The 20,609-nt window shown below is 43.1% G+C and overlaps 1 protein-coding gene across 2 annotated transcripts in view; it reads left to right on the forward strand.

Annotated features, from left to right (window-relative positions):
* Positions 1-672: 672 nt before the first annotated feature.
* opn5 (opsin 5) overlaps positions 673-20,609 on the forward strand; it is a 50,297-nt gene continuing 30,360 nt past the window's right edge. Inside the window, exons 1-4 of one of the 2 annotated variants that reach the window (XM_015974359.3) lie at positions 673-1,162; positions 13,255-13,376; positions 14,399-14,545; positions 17,345-17,464. In XM_015974359.3, coding sequence (XP_015829845.1) covers positions 13,343-13,376; positions 14,399-14,545; positions 17,345-17,464 — 301 coding nt within the window. In that variant the 5' untranslated portion in view covers positions 673-1,162; positions 13,255-13,342. The remainder of the gene's footprint in view (positions 1,163-13,254; positions 13,377-14,398; positions 14,546-17,344; positions 17,465-20,609) is intronic. The other variant, XM_015974360.3, reaches the window with a different exon arrangement.

Below are 20,609 nucleotides of genomic sequence, written 5' to 3' on the forward strand. Positions count from 1 at the left end.
ATAAAGTATTCTTTCTGATGGTGTCTACCTTCCCTCTGAAGTGGGCTGCAAACTCCTCACAGAGAGCATCTGAGGGGGGTTTTTCTGAAGTGAATTGGACGTATGGTTTAAAATGTGGTTTATGGTGGAAAAAAGTATTCTGGGATTGTGTTTATTGTCTACAATGAGTTTGGAAATGCATTTCTTGAATTTCTTACTGCGTTATTATATGATTTAAGTAGCTCTGTATATATTTGATGATTTATAGTTATTTTATACTTTCTCCGCTCTGCGATCCTGCAGTTTTTCTTTAGTTTCTTTAGATTTTCATTTCTCTACAGTGAAGCACATTTTGAATTGTAGATTTTTGTGACTTTAAGTGGAGCGAGCAGGTCGAGAGCGGATTTCAGTAAAATCACATGAGGCAGTTGTCGGAGTGGGAGGGGTCTTTCTAAAAACTTCAGGAAAACCAGCAGCCACTTCAGGGGTGAGATGATGCATCCTTACCAAAAGTGGTGATGCTAAAACACACACAGTACTGGTCAGAGACAGCCAAGTCAACAACAGAGGACACCCTGGTGGACAGGCCATGGGTGATGACCAAGTCCAGGGTGTGTCCTCTGTTGTGAGTTGGCTGCATGACATGTTGACTAAAATCCGTGTAATTCAGAATATTTAAAAACTCCTTTGAAAAAGGGTCGGAAAGATTATCTATATGTAGATTAAAATCACCGCCAAATTGATCCTTTCAAAGGAGTTGTGCAGGATTGATAAATTCTAGTGTAAAACTGGGATTTTCAAAGAAAACCTGGATATTGGGATTAGCTCGCTACGTGGAATACCCCCCAGCATGTCAAAGGCGAAATAAATAATAATAATAATAAAAAAAAAAAACTGGCTGCTTGGCTTTTATTTTGAAGGTGCCGACCGGAACAGCAGTGATTTTAATGGTGAAGCTGAATTCCCGGTGGGTGTCGAGCTTAATGCTGGAGCACCAGTGTGTCTCTACGGCTCAGAGGAGTTGCAGCTGGCGCTTCAGGAAACCTGGATTCATCTGCGTCAGATGAATCCGATCCATTCGGTCTAACCGGGCGAACCGGAAGCTGTGTGTGTGCAGGTGTGTGTGTGTGTATGTGTGTGTGTGTGGGGACCACGCTGCACGTGAAAATGCGCTGAGCTACAGGTGAGTCAGAAAACATCCACTTTCACGATCAAACGTATTTATTCATTACCATATTTAGCTTGTCGTTGAACTCGCAACAAACTCAATGACACGACAGATATAATGAAGGTCGTTCCGCAGAAAATTAAACAAAGTTTGGATAATTTAACCAAAGTGTCGTCTAAAATGAATAAAAACTATTGTTAAACTGCTTCAGATAAATACAAGTTTTACATTATTGGCAACATTAAACAGTTAACTAACATGGATTTAGGGAATACAGTATATTCATTGTATTATCTACAGAATGAAAGAAAGCATCTTTGTTTTGCATATCAGTGACTAATCAGTGAACATGGTCCCTTGTGAGGTCTAAGCTCATCATGTCGCAACGTTAATAACATTCTCTGCAGGGATGAGACTCAGCTTGGACCAGTAACAGAACATCATTCTTTATGTTTACACATACCCAGGGTTTACACTGAGACAATGGACAATCCACATTAGCCTGTCAATGTTCAATCATTCAGTCAGTATCAGAGTTCAATGTTGATTCAGTTTTCTACCCACATTTATTATTGAACCAATTTATTAGCTATAGAGCAACACCATTACAATTGTATTTCAGTTAACCAGAATATTGAAACAGCATTGAAATGTCAACACAACTACAGATCAACGCATTTTCATTTATATCTTAACTGACAGAAATAAACCTCAAGAGGCCGAAGATAACATTAATTTTAGTGAACTAGCACACTTAAAAAAATCTGTTTATTCTCACTTAAGGAGTAACTAAACCCAAAAATAAAAAAAATTTGCTTAAAAACTGTATAATTGGGTCTTTACAAATGCAATCTTTCTGTTTCTGTGCATTTTTTGACATGTTTGTGTAAACTTAATTAAATCTGGAATCTAGGTCTAAAAACATCTTAGTGCTGCCCCCTGTGGGTTGAACAGTGGCTACTGCATTTTAAACTTGTGATTGAATGGGGCTGGTACAATTTCACTTCATTGGTACAGTCTCTTCCCACTCCCCCTCCCTCCCAGGATGGAGATCCCCCACACTTGGCCATGCCACTCTGTGCCTCCTGGCAACGCCCACTTTCGTAGCATTTTTCAAATCTTGACTAGGGGTGGAGCTACGTTTTCTGATGGAGTGCAGTCCCCCTTTAAAGTATATTTCCAGAGCATTTCCCTTTCAGAAATTGTGTGTGATTTTTCAAATATCTGTGATAATGCTTTGTATTTATTTTTGCTAAGCACGCCCCCTGCCCCGCAGAGCTACGTTCATACAGGACTTGTACTCACACGTGATTACGCGGGATGTGCGCGGACACGTTGGCAGCTTGACGAGTGCAAACAAACCGTAAAACAAACGGTACTGTCGCAGAGAAGAAGCACATTTGGGTGAAAGAAAGTGTTAAACATTATAAAATCCAGAAAAGGATGTGGAATGTACAGAGATATGTCATATAAAGACGTTGGGGACCAGTATGTGGACAAAATCATCGTTATAAAAGTTTTATCCACATGAAAGACCCAAGACCGGAGCACCAGTGGCATATTGTTACCGCTGCAGCTCTGCATAACGGACATTTTTGGCCATCTTTTTTGTGGTGTGAGAGGATGTAAACATCCGGATGTGAGGTAAACGTTTTATTTGTTGGTTTTTCTAGTAAAACTATCAAAATTGTCATCTCACAGCAAGATGTGTGTGTGTCAGTGCACCCGCATTAGCTTACCCGGTATGTGAGTGTAGCCTCTCTCTGTGTGTGTGTGTGTGTGTGTGTGTGTGTCCGTCCGTCCAGTAACGTTAGATTGCCGCTTACATGCTTCAAATTTAAGGAATATTTTGGCTAATGCAGAGTTGTTGAACTTTTCACAGACAAATCTTTAAAGTATAAATATATGACAACACAGCGTGACATGAGAATAATACTAATAAAACAAAGTGTTCTAGCTGTTTGTCGGCTACAGAAGCACATTTATAGACTAGAAACGTGAAGTCGCCATCTTAAAAAACAAAAGGAGAAACTGTTTGTGTGATGTGATTGTCAGCCACTAGATGGTGGCATCGGATCACAGAAATACGTTGGAAAGAGACTTGAAGCAGCGGTTTTATGTGCGTCAAAGCCACATAAAAATGTAACAATGCAAATGCAAACGCCTTGCTGACAGTTTCACCAAAAGGCATTCGCAATGGAAAGACCCTGAGCATAACCATGTATAACATCCACAAAACTTAAAAAGAGTTGCTTTGCAAAACCAAACTGCAGTGTGCCAAATAAACAAGTCAAATAAAAAAGATGCACAAACTCGGGTGAAAATAACATCAAATAAAACATTGATAAATGGTGTTATTGGTCATGGAAGTTTTCTTTGTTTCAAGTTTTAAAGGAGTTAAATTAATCCATTCACAGTGGTCTTTAATAGGAATTAATGCCTTGTAAGCTGGGGGGGGGGCACACTGGTGAACTAGACCAGGTTCTTGCTTTTTAAACCTTGGTCTAGGAACGTTCCACCGGAACCTCTGGGAGATGGGTGTAGGAGAATACTTTAATGTTCAGCCTGCCTGAAAAGAGTGACCGATTACATAAAAAAATAATTAAAAATTTTTTTCAGTGTTCCACACCTTTAACTTTACTTTACATGATCACTTCTACAATGCCCAAGTCCTCCTGACTGGTCCAGTGCATAACGAAGCCTTTTGTACCGCCTGACCAAAGACCAAGTCCTTCATCGTTAGGCCTGAGGTGATGACACATTTTGCTGGACGACATATTGTTCAACAATTATTGACGATAAACAAAATTATTGTCTACATTGTCGATACCAAAATAAGCACTTATATAACGGTAATATATCATAATAATGGAAGTACAGCCTTTAAAATGTAACAATTAAACATGTATTTAACATTGGAATATCCAGAACCAGAACTTCTAAATAAATAAATGAAACATACAAAAAATAAAATAACAAATAGAAAAAGACTTTCACTCTCTGTTAGAAAATATTGCACCAAAAGCAATAAAATAGACCCAAAACCATAAATACAATGGCCTATCCAGTGTCAACAACCAAAACTGCACTACAACGATAATAAATAATAATAGAGTTCTATCGTACGATTAATTGATTTTTTGATTATCAGCCCAGCCCTATTCATGAAGTGCCAGGTTACCGGGTGAGGGCATCTGAAACACACAACACACACTTTCGGTTAATCACACACTTCGATCAACTGCAGCGATGAAGGCTACTTTTAGCCATTAGGCTATTGTCAAACCTGCAAACGCGGAAAGTGTGCAAAAAGTAGAGCAGAGGAAGATAATCTAATAATCGATGCATTGAAATGCGGACATAAATGATTTTAAATAATCGAAGAAGCACACCATAATGTAATAGTTAGTTTTTTAACGGTGGCACTGGCGCCACATCCATCATATCAAAAGTAGGATGTGTCCCTCCCACACATTTGGCAAGTACGAAATATCGGTCCGCCTTTATGTGGTGTTGCAGGGCTGAGTGCTGGAGTTTTAGCCTGGGACCAAACCCAGATGGAGTAATTCTGACAGACTGAGTCGGATTTGGGCCGATGAATTATGGAAATCGGCCAGGTTGAGTCGAGCGGCTGTCAGGATGTAATCATCCATCTCTTTTATTTAGGGACACGTGGAAGTTTAGCTCCTCTAAATCTGAGACCATGGTCTAGATTCGTAAAAGGGTAGAATGCCTTCTCCGGGTCAGGGATGAGGTCCTGCCCCAAGTGGAGGAGTTTAAGTATCTCGGGGTCTTGTTCACGAGTGAGGGAAAACTGGAGCGTGAGATCGATAGGCGGATTGGTGCTGCGTCTGCAGTGATGCGGGCGTTGTACCGGTCTGTCGTGGTGAAGAGAGAGCTGAGTCAGAAGGCGAAGCTCTTGATTTACCGGTGGATCTACGTTCCTACCCTCACCTATGGTCATGAGCTTTGGGTGGTGACCGAAAGAACGAGACTGCGGACACAAGCGGCCGAAATGAGCTTTCTCTGAAGAGTGGCTGGGCTCTCCCTTAGAGATAGGGTGAGAAGCTCGGTCATCCGGGAGGGGCTCGGAGTAGACCCGCTGCTCCTCCACATCGAGAGGAGCCAGTTGAGGTGGCTCAGGCATCTGGTCAGGATGCCTCCTGGACGCCTCCCTGGTGAGGTTTTCCGGGCACGTCCAACCGGGAGGAGACCTAAAGGTAGACCCAGGACACGGTGGAGGGACTATGTCTCTCACCTGGCCAGGGAATGCCTCGGCATTCCCCCGGAGAAGCTGGCCCAAGTGGCTGGGGAGAGGGAAGTCTGGGCCTCTCGACTTCGGCTACTGCCCCCGCGACCCGACTCCGGATAAGCGGATGAAAATGGAAAATGGAAGTTCAGGAGAGTGAGCTCCTCTGAATGAGAGAGCAATCTTTGAGAAATATAAAACATTGTGCTGCTGTTCTACCTCGTAGAAGTTATTGTTCATCTTTATTTGTTTCATCATGAAAAATTGACGTTTAACTCAACCTAAAGAAAATCTGGGAGGAAGCTTTGGTTTACGTTAAGTTACAGTAGATGGTTTACTTGTTCACCTTATTCACTCCTGACCAGAGAGACGGTCGGTGCACCTGAGGAGATAATAAAAGCCAAAGTGTTCCCACTGGACAGGTTAGTGGAAAGGTTTGTAGTTAGCTAGTTAGTGAAGGAGAATAAAAATCAACATCCCAGATGTTATTGGAAGTTTTTTTTAGCAGTTTTAATTTCTGTATTAAACAGAACTTGTTCTATGCTCAGACATCCCTCAAATGAGACCAGTGGGTTCAAACAAACTCATCTAAACCAAAACATTCACTAAATATTTAACCCTAACCCTAGTCTAAAGCTACTCAGACATTCAAACTAATATCATGGATTTTCTGACCTAAATTAAAAATGAGGTTTGGGTGTGTTCTATCAGTGTTCTGTATTTTTTAATGTTTTCTTCGAATCTGCAGAGCATGCTTTTCCCACAGCCTGAGATGCGACTGTTGCATTGAAATCTGGGGAATTACACATAAAAAATGCATTAATCCATTTTGATTTTGCAAAAATAGGAATCATTGGTCTAAGCCAGGGGTGGGCAATCCCAGTCCTCGAGGGTCGCTGTCCAGCAGGTTTTTACTAGTTTCTCTGCTTGAACACACCTGGTTTGAATCTACTAGTGATTAACAGGCTGCTGCAGAGCCTGATGAGCTGCTGAACAGGTGATTCATCCAGGAATCAGGTGTGTTGGGGCCGGTAAACAACTAAAACCTGCTAGATAGCGGCCCTCGAGGACCAGGATTGCCCACCCCTGGTCTAAGCAGTCACAGAGCTTCAACCAGTGCATTATTCGCTGAGTAACGAGTATTAAAATTTGACGATCTGGTTGATTACAGGACTCTATAATTGATCTATAATGTATAAAATGTTTTACAATAAACAAATACAGTGGGGCAAAAAAGTATTTAGTCAGCCACCGATTTTGCAAGTTCTCCCACTTAAAATGATGACAGAGGTCAGTAATTTACATCATAGGTACACTTCAACTGTGAGAGACAGAATGTGAAAAAAAATCCATGAATTCACATGGCAGGATTTTTAAAGAATTTATTTGTAAATCAGGGTGGAAAATAAGTATTTGGTCACTTACAACAAGGAAAATCTCTGGCTCTCACAGACCTGTAACGTCTTCTTTAAGAAGCTTTTCTGTCCTCCACTCGTTACCTGTATTAATAGCACCTGTTTGAACTCATTATCTGTATAAAAGACACCTGTCCACAGCCTCCAACAGTCAGACTCCAAACTCCACTATGGCCAAGACCAAAGAGCTTTCGAAGGACACCAGGAAAACAATTGTAGACCTGCACCAGACTGGGAAGAGTGAATCTACAATAGGCAAGCAGCTTGGTGTGAAAAATCAACTGTGGGAGCAATTATCAGAAAATGGAAGACATACAAGACCACTGATAATCTCCCTCGATCTGGGGCTCCACGCGAGATCTCATCCCGTGGGGTCAAAATGATCATGAGAACGGTGAGCAAGAATCCCAGAACCACACGGGAGGACCTGGTGAATGACCTGCAGAGAGCTGGGACCACAGTAACAAATGTCACCATCAGTAACACACTACAACGGCAGGGAATCAAATCCTGCAGTGCCAGACGTGTTCCGCTGCTGAAGCCAGTGCATGTCCAGGCCCATCTGAAGTTTGCCAGAGAGCACATGGATGATACAGCAGAGGATTGGGAGAATGTCATGTGGTCAGATGAAACCAAAGTGGAACTTTTTGGTATAAACTTAACTCGTCGTGTTTGGAGGAAGAAGAATACTGAGTTGCATCCCAAGAACACCATACCTACTGTGAAGCATGGGGGTGGGAACATCATGCTTTGGGGCTGTTTTTCAGCTAAGGGGACAGGACGACTGATCCGTGTTAAGGACAGAATGAATGGGGCCATGTATCGTGAGATTCTGAGCCAAAACCTCCTTCCATCAGTGAGAGCTTTGAAGATGAAACGTGGCTGGGTCTTCCAACACGACAATGATCCCAAACACACCGCCCGGGCAACAAAGGAGTGGCTCCGTAAGAAGCATTTGAAAGTCCTGGAGTGGCCTAGCCAGTCTCCAGACCTCAACCCCATAGAAAATCTGTGGAGGGAGTTGAAAGTCCGTGTTGCTCGGCGACAGCCCCAAAACATCACTGCTCTCGAGAAGATCTGCATGGAGGAATGGGCCAAAATACCAGCTACTGTGTGTGCAAACCTGGTAAAGACCTATAGTAATCGTTTGACCTCTGTTATTGCCAACAAAGTTTATGTTACAAAGTATTGAGTTGAATTTTTGTTATTGACCAAATACTTATTTTCCACCCTGATTTACAAATAAATTCTTTAAAAATCCTGCCATGTGAATTCATGGATTTTTTTTCACATTCTGTCTCTCACAGTTGAAGTGTACCTATGATGTAAATTACTGACCTCTGTCATCATTTTAAGTGGGAGAACTTGCACAATCGGTGGCTGACTAAATACTTTATTGCCCCACTGTATATGATTTTCTGTGTATGGAGTCAGTTTATGGAACAATCTAGAATCAGAAAGAAAAGAAGCAAAATTCATTGACGACCAAATAAGAGTAAGAGCTTTATGGTTTCGGAGTTGAAAGCCAGGGAGAAGTTGTGTTTTTAGGCGTGATTTAAAAGCGGTGGTAGAGGGCGCTTGCAGGGCTGCCAACTCTCAGGCATAGGGAGCCTAAGTCACTTCCGCACCATGGTTCCCCGGAAGAACAAAAAAATTAATGCAAGTCAACGGGTAATGCTAAAAACGCTATTTTCTAATCCGCGTTGCCTTACGCCCTGAATCACACATATGTTGCACTGCAATTTAAATGAAAAGTAATGGTGGGGTTTCGACCACGCCAGTCACGTACTTTGACATTTATTAGCTTGTAAAAGTTCGTAATTAGCATGACTACACACCAAAAATTGGCACGTTGCATATGCGACATCACCACATAATCTCCTCTCCCCTAGCGTAGCAGCTACTTACCGCATGACCAGATTTATGGCGGTTCTTTCCTCCTGTGGGAAGTTTGCTGAACTTACAGCCCTTTTCCCTCGGTTTTCTCCATGTCTGGTTCGATGGCGTCACTTTCGTGAAGCACATTTGTAGTCCTGGACTTATTTTCACACAAAACCTAAAACAGCGTTTGCCCCCGTTCGAAAATAAGCACTTTCTTGGTATTAAAATGTGTCTTTTAAATTCAAGGACGTCATGTATGAAATCCATGGCACAAAACAAGCGGATTTAGAAAATAGTGTTTTTAGCCCTGTTGACTTGCATTCATTTATTCGTTCATCCAGGGACCCTTGATGTGGAAGTGACTGAGACACACGCACTCGACCCTCTTCGCACGCTCTCACGTCACATATTTCACGCTGAAGAATCCCCCCATGCTCACACGGTAGGCTCACGGAGATGAAACGGACCGTACCCCCCTACACACACACACACACACACACACACACACACACACACACATACACACACTCTTCTCACAGTAAATTCACAGAGACTAAACGGTCACACACACGCGCGCTTTGAAAATTTTCAAAAGTTGGCAGCCCTGCGCTTGCCTGACCTGGAGAGGTAGGGAGTTCCTAGGTACTGGGGCACAGATAGAAAGAGCTCTTTCCCCTCAGGTCTTCAAACGGCCTTAGGGACAGTGAGGAGGAGGTGATCTGTGGACCTAGGGGCATGAGGAGGGTGGTAGAAATGGAGAGGTTTGCTTAGATAGAGAGGGGCCTGACTGCTCAACAATTTGAAGACAAAAAGCAGAATTTTTAAATCGATCCTGATCTGAACGGGCTAATGGAGTGATTTAAGAATGAGTGTAATGTGCTGTCTTCTGTCAGCTCCACTCGGGAACCTTGCTCCTGAATCCTGAGCTGGAGTCGGGACAGAGCAGCTTCACTGATGCCGTACCAGCACGCATGCCCTGTTGATCACTTTAGACTACCTTGGTGGTTGAATGTACTATATACAGTTGTGCCAATAAGTTTACACACACTGGTGGATTTATTCTGACCATTTCTCAAAAAATATAAATGAAAACAGAAAAGTCTTTTTTTTCACTCAGTGAGTGATGTTGTGAAGCCTATCTTGTGAAAAAAACATGTGAACTCAATTCAAATCATAACAAAATCAAAGACCACAACGATCATGTAGAAACGTTTACACACTCCAGTTCCTAATACTGTGTATTACCCCCTTTAGCATCAATAGCCACGTTTACATGGGCACAATAAATCGGATTGAACGCCCAATCAGATCAAAAGTTCTGCATGTAAACATGTCAGTCGGAATAATCTGGTCCAATCCGGCCCGATCGGAGTGAAATTTCTATCCGATTGAGAGAGGTGGTTTTGTCCGATCGTCGTTCTGTTTGACGTGCATGTACACAGCCATTCAGATTGTTGGTGTAAAATAATGCCCGCTGCGCATGTGTGCAACAGCCGTCATTTGGACCGCCTGACTTTAAAATGACGACCCATTTTACGAGCATCGGCTTGTAAATTTGATGGCAAGCCGTCCCCGTTTCAGTAATATCGGATCCAGAACGTGATTTTTTTTTTGGAAGTAAAAATCTGATTATGCACAAATCATTCGACACACGTGTTCAAGTCTGTACTGGAAACACGCAGATTCGTTGCGGGTTTTGCAGCACGGATCCCCGTTTCTGTGAACGCAGCAGCTGTTTCTGCAGCAGGTGGATGGAGACGTGCTCGTAAAGGAGACCGGGTAACATCGGTTAAGCAGACCTGGTTTGGGTTTGAGGAGGCTGATGTTGGGTGGAAAAACATCCTCAGTTAAATATTCTGGGCGACTATCACGTTAACGCAGATGAGATGTGGTTAGTTTATTAACACATGATGAACACAGGCTTCCAAACTTTCTGAACATCTCCTGTTATTCAGTTTGAACCAACTTTTCTCAACAATTTCAGCTGATTTTCACATTTTATTAATAATAAACTACAACAGAGCTGAGTAATAAAACATGAGTCTGACACCCCCCCCAAACGTTCAGCCGTCACATCAGACCCACGTACCAGCTGATCAAGAGGCAGAGAAGAGGATAACCCTCCCTTATTTTAATATTGTTGTAATGCACCAAAGGCAGATCGCTGAGCCGATCTGTCGTGGTGAAGAGGGAGCTGAGCCAGAAAGCCAGGCTCTCGATTTACCGGTCGATCTACGTCCCAATCCTCACCTATGGTCATGAGCTTTGAGTAATGACCGAAAGAACGAGATCGCGGATACAAGCGGCCGAAATGAGTCTCCTCTGTAGGGTGGCCGGGCTCAGCCTTAGAGATAGGGTGAGGGGCTCGGACATTCGGGAGGGACTCGGAGTAGAACCGCTGCTCCTCCGGATCGAAAGGAGTCAGTTGAGGTGGTTTGGGCATCTGGTCAGGATGCCTCCTGGACGCCTCCCCGGGGAGGTGTTTCGGGCATGTCCTGCCGGCAGGAGGCCCCCGGGTCGACCCAGGACACGTTGGAGAGGGTACATCTCCAATCTGGTCCGGGAACGCCTTGGGGTCCTGCCGGAGGAGCTGGTGGAGGTGGCCGGGGAGAGGACGGCCTGGAGCTCCCTAGTTGGGATGCTGCCCCCGCGACCCGGACCCGGATAAGCGGAGGAAGACGACGACGTACCAAAGGCAGCGGGGTATTCAAAGCTTGGGGCTGCTAAACTGTTGCTTGGCTGAATCAAGCCAAGCTGCTGCCCGGCACCTGCCATTTATTTTGTGCCTGTTTCAGGTCTAAATCGCTGGGGTGTGTAAACATTTTGACATGGTCGAGTTGGTATTTGATTTGGTTACGGTGACTTGAAATGAGCTGACAAAGAAGGAACAACTTTTTATATAGTGCCTTTCAAGTTAAAAGTCATGAGGCGCTGTTCACAAGTACAAAATAATAAAGAGAATTCGCCATGAGTGGCAAAAAGGGGTTTTATGTTTTCTTTGAGAAATAGCCCCCAGGGTGTGTAAACTTACTGGCACAACTCTAAGTAACGAAGACTGATTCAAACTGGGAATGATGCGTGTCTCACAAAGTGTGTGAAACAACCGTTTTAGAGGAGTGGGGCTGTTCGGGAAGCTGTAGAAACAGACTAGATAAAAATCATGTTCATACCAACCTGTATTTGGATAGCGCCGTCCTAAGGTTCTACAACCCCCCCCCCACCCCCCCACCCCAAGGCACTTCACAACGCGAAAAGTAACTCACCCATTCACATGCTGGTGGGGATGAGCTACGATGTAGCTACAGCTGCCCTGGGGCGCATTGACAGAGGCACAGGCGCCACCGGTCCCTCCGACCACCACCAGCAGGCAAGGCGGGTTAAGTGTCTTGCCCAAGGACACAACAGCAGCATTCTCTCGGAGTCGGGATCGAACCTGCAACCTTCTGATTACTGGACAACCCGCTCTACCTCCTGAGCTACTGCTGTTTTATGTTGTTCTGCCTGAGTAAAAGTTATTTGCTAGTTGTTGATGAGGATTTTCGATGCTAAACACAAGTAATAATCAATCATACTGTGACCGAGTGCACTCCAATCAGAATGTGTCCTTTGATCTTTAAAGGCAACCAAAGCATAGCTGGAGGCAGCATTTCATATAGAGGAAGCAGAATAAATATAGTGTTCTCAATAACTGACCTCTGTGGTCCTCTAAAGGGTTTCAGAGGCTTCTACTGTATTTTATGTGCTATCTTCTATTGGTAGAGATGTTCTAAGACATAAGCGACTCTTCAAGATGGCTGAGTGAGGGGTTGGCTGGTTGCAGCCTCTCTCCTGTTAAACCTACTAAACTGATGGATTAATGACCTGTAGATATGACTACAGCTGATGATATGATTATAATACAGTATGACATCATCTCTTTCTCTAGACAGACTTAGACCAGGAATCAGTTTGTTGAATCTGCCCGATCCAAAAGGCCGGGGCTCCTGGTCACAGCGGTCCGGCTCTGCTTGTACTTTAACAGTTCCAGTCTATATTAGATTTCCACAGACAACCAGCATGACTACAGACTCGCATGGTAGCCAGATGGCTGTGTGAGCGGGCCACCTCACTCCCTGGAGCCCTTCTCATTCATTTAGGTCAGGTGTGTGGCAGCAGGGACACACTAGTGTTTGAAAGGGCCCAAACCCGAGGACCAGGGTAGGGAAACACTGTCCTACCTAACTGGTTGAACTGCTCATGGTAATACCAATGGCAAGGAAATGTCTGCCCATCTTGTGGTCTCTGACTCTAGTTCCAGATTCTCAGGATTTCACAGTCTTCAATTCTGTCCTGAGGGCTGATTAGCACCTAACCTCCATAGTACAGTATTCAGGGCGATTAAAGGGATAATCTGCATCTTTTGGAGTGGAGTCTATAGAAATGTTCTTAGCAAAAGTCTTACCTGTTGTGGAAGGTATTTGCAAAGCCTTAGATTGGAGGAACAGAGATTATTTAGGAAAGAAATGACAAGCAAGCAACTAAACTCAACAACATTTTTTATCCATCCATCCATTCATTTTCAGGCACTCATCTGAGAATCGGTGACTGGAGCAGCAGCCTAAGCAGAGGCTAGCTCCTCCTGGGGAATCTTATGCTGTTTCCAGGCCAGCCATGAAAAAGAACTCTCTGGAGGCAGGCGTTGCAGGTTAGCAACGTTAAAACCTACCTACCTGGTTACTCCACACACGTATTTCATGAGCGTTTTTAACTCAGAAGTACCCCTGAAGGGTACTTCTGAGGGGTACCAACTGAATTAGTTGTTTGTCCTTTTATCAAAACTCATTTTGCGCCTGAGAGGGTTAAAGCCAGGAATTAGGGATCGTAATAGAGGTACTTTTATCTTGCCCGGTTAAAACTGTATCATGATGTGCTACTTAAACGATGTCAACACATCATTACGCGGGTCAAGCACCGAGTTATTTAAGTTGTAAAGGCAAACATGGCTGAGATCTCTGTGTTCACTCATATGTGTACTCGGTCATTTGTGTTTCTGCATGTGATCAATTAAAAGAAGCACATCAGTGATTAGGTCCCCCCTTGCTCCTCCTGCCCCCCCGTGTGATTATCTGAAAAATTCAGAAATGATGATTAGACAGTCACTGTGTTCAGAAAACAAACCTACAGAATTTATCAGGAGATTATTAGAGATCACCATATAATTATTATTAAATATTATGAAACACCAGAGTACATATGATAGTAAATGCTGTAGTGGTTCATAAGGGTTATTGTCAGTGATGCTACTGTTCCTTTAAGGGTTAGGGTTTGGTGCCTTTCTGTAATTTTGGTGTTTCGGACAGAACTGAAAATGCCCTTTTGGGTCATTTTTGACAGAAAATTTTTGGTGGCCGAGTTTTCGGTGCATCCCTAATCACAGTACAAAATCTAAAGAGACAGGACATCCGTGAAAGAGGTCAATGCTTAACCAAACGTGTAGGGCTTGTTTGATGGGTTGCAGGAGAAAACCTTGTTTCTCTGTGAGAAATATGGCATCATCTGCTAAAAGTCTGATTGCGGAAACATAAAAACATGTTTTTCTCGACTGTATTATTCATTTCTTGTTTTCACATACATAGAGGACACAGGCTCAGGAATTACTGACCCTCAGGTCTGAAAATGTCCTTGTGCACTTTTCTGCTGTCTCAGTGTTCTTCCTTTAATTCACAGAACCTTCTCCCCTGATGGCAGTGATGGCAAACTCAACATGGCCGTACCCTGTCTTTGTCCCCCATTATCTGCTGCCTGGTGACCCTTTTGCTTCAAAACTCTCCAGAGAGGCTGACATCTTGGCAGCGTTCTACATCTGTATCATAGGTCAGTGGCGTACTGAGAAGAACCCTTCAGACTCATTTGTTCCATCAGTGTTAACTGTGGTCTGCAAGTTTCACCTCATGAAGCAGGGGAGGAGGAAGTTTTGAATTTTGAATGGCTACCGCTCCTCCCCCGCCCTTCCTGAAAGAGCCAAAAGCCACGTCTCCTAACCATGTTTCTGATATTGCTATTACGCTGAATGTGCCATTGGTGTCATCCAAATATTCTTTAATTCTATTAAAATTTGCATGAATACTCCTACTATTAAAGTGAATTATGGAAAACTTGTCCTCAGCCTTTATCACCTGGTTAAACCGAACATCTGAGTAATACTTGCTACAAGAGATCCTTGAAAGAAAATTATTTTCCGGATCCAAGTCACTTTCCATGTCCATAAAATTGTATTCAGTGTACTGAAAAATCTCAAAATCTGTATCCTGACTATCCAGATTAACATGATCAGAATTAGTAACTATTGAATCAGTTGATTGTGAGTCCACCATGAGATTTAGCTCAGTTTGTATGTCATCATACCTCCATTGGTTTAATACTTGTCCAACTACTCCATACTCCTGATATGCAACACCTTCGCTTGTTCAGGAGTTCCCTTCAGTTTGATATATATTTTACAGTTTGAAGTCCATTTATGTTGAATTTTTCCTTATTTTTTGAGGTATCTAGCCTTTCTTGCAATATCTGCGTTCTGTTTTGTGAGATGATCGTTCATGTAGGCATTGGTTCCTTTCAGCTTTTTACCTTGTTTGATGAGAGCCATTTTGTGCTTCCTATTGGCAAATCTTATTATCACAGCTTGTTTTTCACGGTTACTCCCTCGAGACAGCAGGTGACGTGCTTCAATGTTGCAAGAGTCCACTTCAACAGCCTTCGTCTTGAGGAAGGTCACCACCTGTTGTTCCACAGAAGTATTTTCTTCCTCATCAGGCTGTTGACCATTATTGGTATTAGCTGCTGCTCGGGCGTATGTTTGGGGTTTAATCCGTAAACCACTGACGATGACATCATTTAGTCTGGTGTACTGCTCCAATTCCGCCACTTTTGTCTCTAACAACAACAGACGCTTGTCTTTTTCAGCATTCTGCAGGTGGAGAGTCTTTACTTCCTCCACTAAGTTCAAAATGGTAATCTGCTGCTTTCGGATAGTAGAAATTTCCTCTGTCATAAAGTCCAAGGATTTTTTAATGTCATCTCCTTCTTCAGCTGTGATTCCTTTCTTTGGCCCCATGCTGGATCAAGCTGGCACCTGGTATAGCCCAAAAACCTCTTGCCCACACAGAAGCTGGTAGGTGGACTGTGGTCTGGAGCTTCTGGCTCACCCAGTGGCTGGCAGGTTGTGTTAACCTTGTTCCCAATTCCAGCTAGGCGCTTAATTGTCAAAAGGTAAGCTAACTGAGCTAACCAAACTAATCAGCGCTAACGGAGGTTGACGGGCGTTTTAAGCCATAAAACCGCTCTTGAGTGACTCTTCTACCATCTACCTAATAGGATGTAACACTTTTAACCTGAGGTCGAGTCTTTATTTCTGATGACACTCCAGCTATTTTAAATATCCTGTTAGGATGAATTCAGCGACATTATAAAGAGATTATTTCATTTGAAGCTTGTGCCTGCATATTTACTGCTGCTGTTGCCCATTTAAATGTTAATCCGTGCACCTTTAAAAACTGACAATCATATTTAGTCTGATTTGAATTGTTTGCAATAAATATTCCATTTACCAGAGATCAGTAAACTCCCTGGCTGCAGCTTTAACTGAAGATTAGATTTGCAGAAATGGGGACATGCTTTGGGGAGTACACACTAAATGTGGTTTATGATGTTTTTATTTATTCTTATGATCCGTTTTCACATCGACTGCATGTGGGAACGCTCCCAGGGCTCTGTCTTGGCCCAGAGCCTCCATTTGCTTTTGTTGGTTTTCCTGGTGCTGTGCATCATATGAGTACATGGAAAAAGAGGCATAATCTGCCCATTGTGGTAATTATTAAAATAATTTCCATACACCCCCACGCCTTGTAAAACCACATAAATGAAACTGCAGTTTAAGGGACTTGGGTGCAGATGGGGCAGACAGAATTTTGTCTTAGTTTGATGTGTACAGGATATTCAACCATGTATTTAAGAGACTAAACTACAAGAAAACTGCTTTATTTTCCAGCTGTTTGTAGCTTAAAAATACTTAAGGTTCTATGAAAATAGTTTTTCTGTTTGAACGATTTCTTTTACTTTTCCTTTTTTTTGTAAATTCCATCATTAACAACGGATCCACATTTTTGGACCCAAAGTTTATTTTTTTACGGTAGATCCAGAAAATGTTTAAATTAAGAAAATATGAGATATTATGAGTCTCACAGACACAAAGAATTATATTGATTTGTTTATTAGTGTGCCTACAAATGTGTTAATCATTAAATAAAAATATTCCAGCTGTTTTGTAAATTAATTTGCCCGTGTTGCATTAAAACTCTTTGTACGATAAACCAGACAGATCAATGTCACGTTATGCGGTTATGGACTCGCCCACCTTGGCTTGTGACTGCAGAAGGCTGTGTTGGTTTTGCTGTGGCGAGAGGCCAGAGCACCTCTCAGTTATTGTCAATGAAAAGATAAAATCGGTGTATTATCTAAACAGAATTTTCACAAGTTATGTACGTGATTTAACAATGAATGAAAAGGTCTAACTGCAGCTTCCTCTGACTTGCATGTATTTAGAAATTCTATTTTTACAATCCAAAAAAAAAAAAAGTCTGACATGTCGTTGCCTGTTTTCCCTTTCATTGACAGGAATCTTGTCTGCCATAGGGAATGGCTACGTCATTTATGTGACCATTAAACGGAAGACCAAGCTGAAGCCTCCTGAGCTCATGACTGTCAACCTTGCCCTATTTGACTTTGGCATATCAGGTATTTTAAAAATTTTAAAAGCTAAACAAACAACAGCACACACACACACACACACACACATATATATTTTTTTTTTTCTTAGGCCCAAACAGATGAGTTTCTGGCTACGCCACTGGTAGCTACGGTGAAAAGGCTCACTGAATCATGAACGAACAATAATTCAAACAATTAAAACCCAGAAAGCCAAACGAAAAGTTTAGGGCGGAACATTGACCCAGAGGATTTCTGATAGAGAAAACGCGTAATGACCTCTTAGAGATGGAGCAAACCACAGAAGAAGAAGAAGAAGAAGAAGAAATCATTTCTATAGCGCCTCTCAAGATAAAAATCACAAGGCGCTTCACAAAAACAAAAAATGTAAAAATATAAAAAAGCATTTAGAAAATGTTTAAAAATATATTTAAAATGAGCAAAAAATAGGCAATTGTGATTAAAAAATGTTAAGAAAGAGAGAGAGTGAACAGGAAAGAGGGAAATCAGTGGATCCTGAGGAAGGTGGAATAGGTGGGGAGAGCAGAATAAAGAGAGAGAGGTGAAGAAGGTCATACAAAAGCCAGCTTGAACAAGTGAGTCTTCAGCTGCTTTTTAAAGGAGACCACTGAGTCCACTGATCTCAGGCTCAGGGGGAGAGAGGTCCAGAGTCTGGGGGCCACAGCAGCAGATGATCTGTCACCTTTGACCTTTAGCCTGGTGCTGCACAACCAGTAGGCTTTGATCACTGGACCTCAGGGACCTGCTGGGGGTGTAGGGACTAAGAAGATCACCAATGTAAGATGGTGCTTGTCCATGTAAGGCCCTATAGACCAGAACCAGGATCTTGAAATGAACCCTGAAGTTGACTGGCAGCCAGTGAAGCTGGAGGAGAAGCGGGGTGATGTGGGTGTGTTTGGAGGACTTGGTCAGAAGCCGAGCACAGGCGTTCTGAACCACCTGTAGACGGTTCAGGGAGGTTCTGCTCAGACACGTGAAAAGAGAGTTACAGTAGTCTAAGCGTGAGGAGATGAAGGTGTGGAGAACTGTCTCAAGTTCAGAGCGGGACAGGATGGGACTCAGCTTAGCAACGTTCCTGAGATGGAAGAAGGAAGAGCGAACAAGAGAACTGACATGAGAATCCAGGGTGAGAGCTGGGTCAAAGGTCACGCCAAGATTCCTGACAGAAGGTTTGGTGTGGGAAGCAAGCTGACCAAGAGAGTCTCTGACTTTGGGAACCAGCTTGTCTGGGGCACAGACGAGGATCTCAGTCTTATCTTCATTCAGCTGAAGAAAGCTCCCACCATCCAGCTAGCGCTAGAGCTACAATCCCTCTTTTGTCTACCAATTAGTTGTAGAGGTATGTTGTGAAATACGGTTTAGTTAAGGTTAGGAACAGCTGTTTATGAAGGGGCACATTTTAACAGATGTTGTTCTGATGCCTGCTGAGAGATTTAGATGTTTAGATGTCCTTTTGCAGGAAGATGAAAACAAGTAACGAGCCAACTACTAACCTTACCTCTGTTGGTTTATGGTCTTAATAATTCGTGTTATGAGACAACAATCCACTTTTTTTACTTGTTGGAGAGTGTTTATAAGTCTCTGATGCCACATTCCATCATTTTATGGTTCTTTAGGATAAAAAGAAACTCCATGAGGCGTACTGAGGTGCTCTACAAAAACAAAGGACGGTGAAATGTGGAGAATTTCCAGCTCTGTCATGACCTGAGCTGAGACTCTGCCCTGCCGGTCTTCTGCGCGTGTTTTCGCGGTTGCAATACCTCTGCGCCCACAGGCTCTCCTTTTCTATCGTGCTGGAGGGCGTCCGGCGTGCATGCACCAGATACAGCATAGGGCTATGGTAAAGATTGCTGCACCCAAAGGGAACAGGAAATGCAACACAGGATGATTTGGTGGTGGTTAAAGTGTGAAATAACATTTTTGAACTACATCTAAATGCAGATTATACACAGCACGTATAGCCTATGATGTATAGATCATTAAGTTTCATTTTCATGTTTTTTTTTTTTTTTTTTTGTATTTTGTGGCTCTATCTTCTTCTTCCTGTGAGGTCAAAGGGCCATTTTGGTCTGAATTTTATGAAGCAAACAAGGAAGAGGCTAAAAGTGCAGTTCCGTCCTCATCCACTAGGGGCTGGCACCAAAACAGAGCCAGTTCCCGTTGACTCCCATGTTAAAACTGACAGATCATGGCCGAAATAAACATGTTTACAGCCTGGTTCAAAAAAACATTTTAGGTGTAGTAGATCTAGTTTACAGTCACGACAACTCTCAGGGGGGAGAATGTTTGTAAGCCTTCAAGTGCAACTACGTGGTTAATATTCTGAATGATTAATGAGCATTGGAGCCTCGTCAGAGCTAATGCTGGGAGCTAACTGGGGAAAGGCCTCAGCCTGGGCCTCACACTATCAGATGTTTGTGTTTGGATGGTAATCATATAATTATTTAGACACAAAGGGCAAGCTGTGGTTACTGACTGCACTTACAGACCATCCAAGAAGTTTCTGCTTCTTTTTTTATCAGTAAGTAAAATTAGATTTCTGCACTTTATTTTGCTGGTTGAATGGGGGGAAATGCTGCTTGCTCAAAAATGGGTTGAAATGAAACGTGTTGGTGGGGCTGGCTGACCGGGTACCAAAACTCATGAGCTACTAGCTAGCTAGCAGGGGCTTTGGGGCTCCACTGCGGCCAAAGATTTGTGAGATTGCTGCTGCCGAGAGGTTTGACGAGATTCAGAGATCCCCAGATCGGCTGCTTCATCCTTCTGGAGGAAGCCCAGCGAGACGGGCTCCCAGCCTCACCTATCTCTCAGCTGGGAACAGCTGCTACGCGCAGGTGGCCACAATGTTAGGTTTCAGTTGTGCTGCTCAAATGTGGAGCTCTCTGAGGGAGTTTACAGAAACACAACTGCTCTTTGAGTTGATTTTTGAGTAGCTTTTTACTGTGTTTCTCTCACTAATAGCGCCTGAGAAATTGTCGTTAGCTTGACTTAGCATGTAGCTAATCTCCCGCTGATCTCCAACCGAGATGGGGCATGACCTCAGGTAAGCAGCTAGGGCGCCCGGATCCAATCACAGCAGTCTGATGCTCTGCTTGCGTTTTAATAAAAAGCTCTACATGCTACCAGCAGGACAGCCTCACACAGAAGCCAGGTG

This window comes from Nothobranchius furzeri, chromosome 2 (genome assembly GCF_043380555.1).
Source record: "Nothobranchius furzeri strain GRZ-AD chromosome 2, NfurGRZ-RIMD1, whole genome shotgun sequence".
NCBI classification, from domain to species: domain Eukaryota; kingdom Metazoa; phylum Chordata; class Actinopteri; order Cyprinodontiformes; family Nothobranchiidae; genus Nothobranchius; species Nothobranchius furzeri.